This window comes from Oculina patagonica, chromosome 1, assembly GCF_052425735.1.
Source record: "Oculina patagonica isolate OP01 chromosome 1, crgOcupat, whole genome shotgun sequence".
NCBI lineage: Eukaryota > Metazoa > Cnidaria > Anthozoa > Scleractinia > Oculinidae > Oculina > Oculina patagonica.
Genome location: NC_135758.1, coordinates 19,459,960 through 19,466,616, shown reverse-complemented (window position 1 = coordinate 19,466,616; position 6,657 = coordinate 19,459,960). Strand labels below are relative to the sequence as shown.

At 37.0% G+C, this 6,657-nt stretch overlaps 2 protein-coding genes across 2 annotated transcripts in view; one reads left to right on the top strand and one right to left on the bottom strand.

Moving 5' to 3' along the window:
* The window catches only part of LOC144660640 (tRNA:m(4)X modification enzyme TRM13 homolog), a 124,349-nt gene that overhangs the window by 102,645 nt on the left and 15,047 nt on the right, over positions 1–6,657 (bottom strand). The gene's annotated exons all lie outside the window — the stretch shown is intronic.
* LOC144660938 (voltage-gated hydrogen channel 1-like) lies at positions 44–5,984 on the top strand. The gene is made up of 8 exons (XM_078521659.1): positions 44–345; positions 1,235–1,371; positions 2,326–2,399; positions 2,906–2,959; positions 3,238–3,290; positions 3,936–4,012; positions 4,539–4,654; positions 5,389–5,984. The coding sequence occupies exons 1-8, from the start codon at positions 215–217 to the stop codon at positions 5,449–5,451; spliced, it is 705 nt and encodes a 234-aa protein (XP_078377785.1). The 5' UTR covers positions 44–214; the 3' UTR covers positions 5,452–5,984.

Below are 6,657 nucleotides of genomic sequence, written 5' to 3'. Positions count from 1 at the left end.
TGCTAATTTCTAATTTGAAGGTTTTGAAGGATTTTCAAGCGATGCAGTAAAGGTATTGGATTACTTCATTTGCCCTTGTTGCTTGGTTCACAAAGAACAACCTCTAGTAACAAGCTTTAGGCAATGAATTGTCCAGAATTTTAACGTATTGGAGCACTTCCGGGTAAAGGACTTGTTGTGTGACACAAATCACATGCACGAGTGAGCTTCATCGATGCAAGAACCTGATGATCAAAGACTTGTTGACGATGAAACGATCCCCGACCTAAACGAGATGGAACAAGCTACTGATAGCACAGCAGTGACAGAAAGCACAGTGAATCTAACAGAAGATGACAGCGAAAGGTGATAATTTTTGTAGTTTCTGTTTAGAAGTGCTTTACTGTCAAATTTAAACTTCATTTAATTTGTAAAATAGCAAGCATTGTACCAGATATTAGTGCTGATGCTCAATAGTTTTCACTGAAATGGTCATACCCTCTACTAACTATGGTCATACAAAGATTCAACACTTAGAGCCACCTGATAATGTATAGTAAAACTGAACAGTTTCCATGAATGTACTTCTCAATTAGCTTTCATTTCCAGGGTTACCATCACAGACTTAAAAAATGTTAACACTAAATCAACAAATGTGTGGTTCCAAAAAATATCCATACTCCCCCCACAGAAGGGATTGGAAATTCTGGGGAGGAGGGGGGTGGGGGGGGGGGTCAAGCAATGTATGAAGCTAAATTGGAATTTCCAGAGGGGTGGGAGGGGGGTCCGGCATAGGGCAAATCCCTTCCATGGGGGGTATGGATATTTTCTGGAACCACACAATTGAGGGAAAGAGTAAAAGTAAACTTGGAAATAGTTATATTGACTGTTGAATGAAAAACTTTATTAGTGTGTCACAACCACATAGCTAGAGAAGATTCCCTTACTAATTTGGAAAAACAAGATAAAAAGATACTAAAAGTGACAATTAAAAGTATTAAAAACTATATAGAATTTCATCAGTTTATAAATAGAAGAGCGACTGCCCTTGTCATATGCCGAATCATACTAATCTAATAATTTAAATTTAGCTAAAAAGTTGATGTAAGAATGATAAGATAATAAAATTATGATGAGCAAAGGGAACAGCCCTTGCAGCCATAATCTACAATTGAACCGTTATTCAAATTCGTATTTTAAAGACATTCAGGTGTTATAGGTCCACTCATTACCTTTTATGATTTTCATTTTCTAGGCCAGTTGGTGGTCACAGAGAACAACTCTGTGAAATACTTCACAGTCGGAAGGCGCAATATACCATCATAGCATTGGTTGTTCTAGATATGATCATTGTTGTTGCAGAATTACTTCTGGACTTAAAAGCAATTGAAGGTGGGAGGCACCATTTTGTTTTTTGATGGTTTTTAGGATCGTGTAACAGAAGTCAGTCACTGAGTTTTCCCTCTATTCTAAAGGGCTGCAAAGGTGGGCTGAAATAAAGTGTAAAATTTGTACAATTCATGCATGCATGGCCTGCAATTAACTTCTACCTGAGAAAAGACCTACATGTAATGTTCCTTTTTTTTGATCTTGAAATACTGTATGTGTTTCTCTTGGGGGGGGGTACAGGGGATCTGAACCTCTCGCCTGCCGTACCTTTTACTTCTTGCCTCTGTCTGTAGTGGTTCCCTCCTATTTGTCCTATATCTATTGCAAAATATAACAAAATATTGCGACATTTTACTTGTTTTCTCCCGGTTTGGTGTCACCCTAGGAATCCCACTTCCTGTCCTCTCTTCTTCCACCTCCCGCCCCTTTTCTCCCGGGCTCTTGCCCCCTGTCCCCCTTCCACTTCTTGAGGATGCTAGAGCATCACTGGAAACTCCTAGCATTTTAAGTGAGGCCTAAATATACCAACAGTTTGGGAGGCGCAGTGGCCTAGTGGTTAGCACGCTGGACTCTGGAGCAGACATTTTTTGTCACTGTGTCGTGTTCTTGGGCAAGACACTTTACTCTCATAGTGCCTCTCTCCACCTAGGTGTATAAATGGGTACCGGCGAAATAATGCTGGGGGGGGGTACGCCGTGATGGACTTAAGCATCCCATCCAGGGGGAGTAGAAATTTTTTATTCCCTAGCTGCTTAATGCTATCGAAACCTGGCAGTACGTGCCTCTTGGCTCAAGGCTGCCCTTTTTTATAAAAAAATATCCCTGGCCAATAGTTCAATTTGCTGGTGCCCATATTTATACATGTACTCCTGGATGGAGATAAAGGCACTATGAGAGTCAAGTTTCTTGTCCAGTATGTTCATTCCGATGTTAAATTAATTTTTATGTTTGTTTCAGTTCACCATGACAACCCTGCACCGCATGTCCTGCATTACATCAGTATTGGCATTCTGTCAATCTTCATGATTGAGGTATTTTATTCTTTGCTTTGTCTTCCTTTTCAGCTTTGCCTCATGAACAAGAATGGAATTAAAGGGACTACAATTGTATGTCACAGGGAGGTCGCAGATTTTTGATCTGCAGCCAAACGCACTTTTAAACAATTTTAGTGCTCTTAAATAGCAATATTACTGATATTTCATAATAAAAATGGACCATTTAAGTTTCCTACGACAAAAATTAAAAAAAAATTTCGCTGTTCAAAAATCTGTTAAAATCAGTGACATAGACCCTTTCACTTAAGGAACAGGTGCTTTTTCTGGCAAATTGTCATTTAATATACCTGATGAACTCCTAGCGCATTGAGAATTAAATTTATGCACCACAATAACTTTATAATAATATTAAGATAAAGGAGTGGGCTTACCAGCTGGCTTTAAAGATTTTGTGCCTGATCGATCCAAACCGCCAATTTGAACTTACAGTAGTATGATGGTGATACTATATTTCCTCACGAGTGACCCTTCTTTTTCTGCAGTTGTTTCTGAAGATCTATGCAATGGGGCTCACATTTTTTAAGCACAAGATGGAGGTTTGTATATTTGCTCAACTCAATTACTAACTTATCTAAAGGAATCCGATTGGTAAACATTGCAATGGCAATTTTGTGAGACCTTTTGTGATCAGAAGAAAGGAGTTGGTGTAAATTCATGCCTTAACGGATTATCGAAAGTAAAAACATTGAATGACTCACAATTCATGCATGTGGTAATAGAACATACATTTCAATGATTTTACAGTTTGTTTTTAGGTTCCCAAGTAGATTCAGTTAAAGATTCAACATAATTTTATTGCTTTATTATTTGCCAGGTATTTGATGGGATTGTAGTAGTAGTATCATTCTCTTTGGACGTAGCCTTCAGGTTTGTAGACTACAATAACATAAGTCTTACATGTATTATAAGGATATTATATTAATTAGTATGTTTAAATAAATTCCTACATTTTTGAGTGAATTGCATTTGTTAACTAAAGATAGTTCTATTGTTAAGTGCTGTTAGTTTACCTGTATAATTATCAGGGGCACCCATCGAGAATATTAGTTCAAAACCACTTAAAGATTTAAGTATTATGTAAAGTATTTTAGTATTTAAACGGTAGATATAGGCATATTTTTATCCCCTAAAATTTTTTTATCTGTTCGGATTTCCTAGCTGAAAGTCTAGTGATCCGAAAGTTATAGGGATCAAAACGTACCTTTTTGAAAATTCCAGCCAGAGAAAGGCTCCTGAAAATTCTAGGTGACCTTTTTAGAGTAAAAAATCCGTTAAAAATGAACAATTATACCATTTTTTAGATATTCGAAAATCCTAGGAAAGGCAAGCAAGCAACAAAATTTACAATGAATGTTCGGAAAATTCTAGATCTCAAATCGTCTTCCGAACAGATATTTTAACGAAATATTCCGTTGGGTGCCCCTGAATTATTATTAAACTATGGATATAAATTTTGCTATATTTTTGGGACTGCAAATGGTAATGCTAATTAATGATACTTTCTTTTTTCAGTGGAAAGGAGGGAGCGATTGATGGAATTAGTCTCATTGTTCTCCTTCGACTGTGGCGAGTCACAAGAATTGTCAATGGTAATACCTGATTTACAATCTACATCATTCTGATTTGCGTGTACATGTAATTGCTGTGGTTCAATTTTGTGAGCGAGGTGTGGTGGGGGATATTATAAAATATATACTTATAGGTTGGGGGAGGCAAATAGTCTGATCTGAAACTTTACAAGTGAGATGGGGATACCAATAGCATTCCTGTGAGACCAAGACTTTCTTGGTATTGAGACTCCAAGACAACGTCACAAAAAATCAAGATGATGAGACCCACGAAATTAATGACTAAGATTTTCCAAGATGCACATTCTTAAAAGGACTTTTCATCAGCCTTTAGATTGTCTAGTAAGAGTGTCTCAAATCAGCAGATCATTAGGCAGGGCTTATACATTGTAAGTGACTATGAGTATTGCTAGTTTTCCCCTTAGCATTTTGACTGCCCAGGACTCTTTCTGATAAAATGTTTTAGGTAACTTGCCCAAGAGCATACAAATTGTCCACCAGACATGCCATAATCTATATAAAGTGTGAGGTTTCTGTGACTCAACAGGAATAGTTCTGTCAGTGAAAATGCAAGCAGAAAGAAAGATTCAAGTGTTGGAGAAGGAAAATAGTGAGTTGAAAGAAGAAATTGAACAGCTGAAAACCAAGTGTGCACAACTCGAGGTACTGTGTAAACATTTTTATACTACTACATTTTTATCTGGATTTTCCCATTTCCCCGCCTCTTCCCTTAGTCTTCCTGTCCTCTTTACTTTTACCCCTCCTGCTCCCACACCCCCGACTAGGGCTGCAACGATACATTTTCTCACAAAACGATATGTACCTCGATACAAGCGCCACGATACGATACAACATTACATACAACTGACAAGTGCATAATTTTACTAAATTCTGTTGGTAACTTTAGCAGTTTTTTCCACTTTTTCAGCGAAAACGTATTTGCAAAGTGAAGTTCTCATTGACTGCATGTTTTTGCTTCTGGGCACACAAGGCTGTGACAGTCGACAACTACTTGTCGCATATTTAAAGAATAAGAGATCAGAAGTGAAGCATAATGGAACTTCCTTGTCCCTCAGTTTAATAAATCGCTATTGGGAGCTTTGACTTGGGTAAAAAGTCATTAAAATTAGTAATTTCTGAACGTTGATGAAGGATATTTTATTTTTTTACGATACTGCGATATTTTGTTCAAATATCGATATTCGTATCTTGACAATAAAAATAGTGATTCACCGGTGCACCGGTGTATCGTTGCAGCCCTACCCCCGACTGGATTGTGGTCTGACTAGGTTTGAGCTCAAACTCCAAACTTTCAACAACTTACTGTACCCTTCAATGTTGGGAACTGAGGTGTAACTTGAATTGTTCGTTAATAATTATTGTTTCTTTGTTGTCAGACTGAACTGAAAACTTTAAAAGGAGAGCCAGCCTCTGCCTCAGTTCAAGAAAATCAAAGTTGATTTGGAATCTGACAAATGGACAGATTAACAGAGGGGTGGATGAAGAGATGCATTGACCAATGGATAAATGCAGGCAAAGACAAGACCTGATCAAAAAAGTTGTTGTCTATGTGAATCTCTTGTGGGAAGCGTGTATATACGTATTAAGCATGAAACAATTCACAAATTTGATCACACATAACTTGAGTAACAATTTAGATAATTTTAATAATGAATTTTTGTATTTCTACATGTACATTACTACCAATACAATACCAAACGTCACAATAGTTTTAAATAAGGTCCTCAATGAAGGATCAATTTTATATTTGCAAGAATTTAAAAGAAATAATTTTGCAAAGAAACTTACAAAGATGATACATAAAGTTGATATCAATATATTTCTATTGAAATGAAGAAATAAATTTTAAATGTAAAATATGAAAAGGTCATTTTTATATTTTGAATGAAAGAGAAGTACGAAATAAATTTGTTCACGGTTGCTAACTGCTTCCATTAAAATTGAGAGTATGTTATTTTTATGTGGTAACCACGAGCTTTAATGAACTTTAATTATAATGTTTCCATAAACAAATGCAGTATTTTAATATTATAGCATATAAGTTGAATTTTTAGGTAAACAATGAAAATAAAGCAAGCCTTTGATTGACCGGTTGTTGTAAATTACTTTTTTTGCACGGCATCCAAAGTAACTTATGGGTCGGGATATTGGTTAGCTTTGTTTAGTCCGCGAGACAAGGACGAAGTCAATGCGTCACGCGTGTCGGCTGCGAGACGTGCGTGCACGAATGTAAAGCGTCACGCGTGGCTGGAACGTAAGAAAAAAAGAAACTGATGAAATGAATAACTCGACAAATGACTCGAGCTGCGCACTGTTGAAATTTTTCACTTTACTCTCAGAAGTGCTAAAAAATAACTACAACTGTCTGTCGTTTTTCCTTTTAAAGACCAAAGGCTGGTGGGCCCAGATACAATAGCTTGAGAATTCGATAACCAGCCGGGATTGAATATTCGGCACATTTGCTTTAAGGATATTTGGTGCGCAAACAACCTTTAGTCTTCGGATAGTCCGACAAGTTTCTTTTTCCTTTTTAAAAAAAAAAAAAATATGACGCTCGTGGATGTAATCTTGGACTGCGAAACATGCCCCGCAAAATGTCCAAAAGCGGCAAATGCCACGTAACTGCTATATCACCAAAGTCATGG

Excerpts from the sequence above, each read along its gene's own strand:
- LOC144660938 (XM_078521659.1), top strand. The coding sequence starts at position 215 with ATGCAAGAACCTGATGATCAAAGACTTGTTGACGATGAAACGATCCCC. Across the intron at positions 2,400-2,905 it reads TGTCAATCTTCATGATTGAG|TTGTTTCTGAAGATCTATGC; the intron begins GTATTTTATTCT and ends CTTTTTCTGCAG. Across the intron at positions 2,960-3,237 it reads TTTTTAAGCACAAGATGGAG|GTATTTGATGGGATTGTAGT; the intron begins GTTTGTATATTT and ends ATTATTTGCCAG.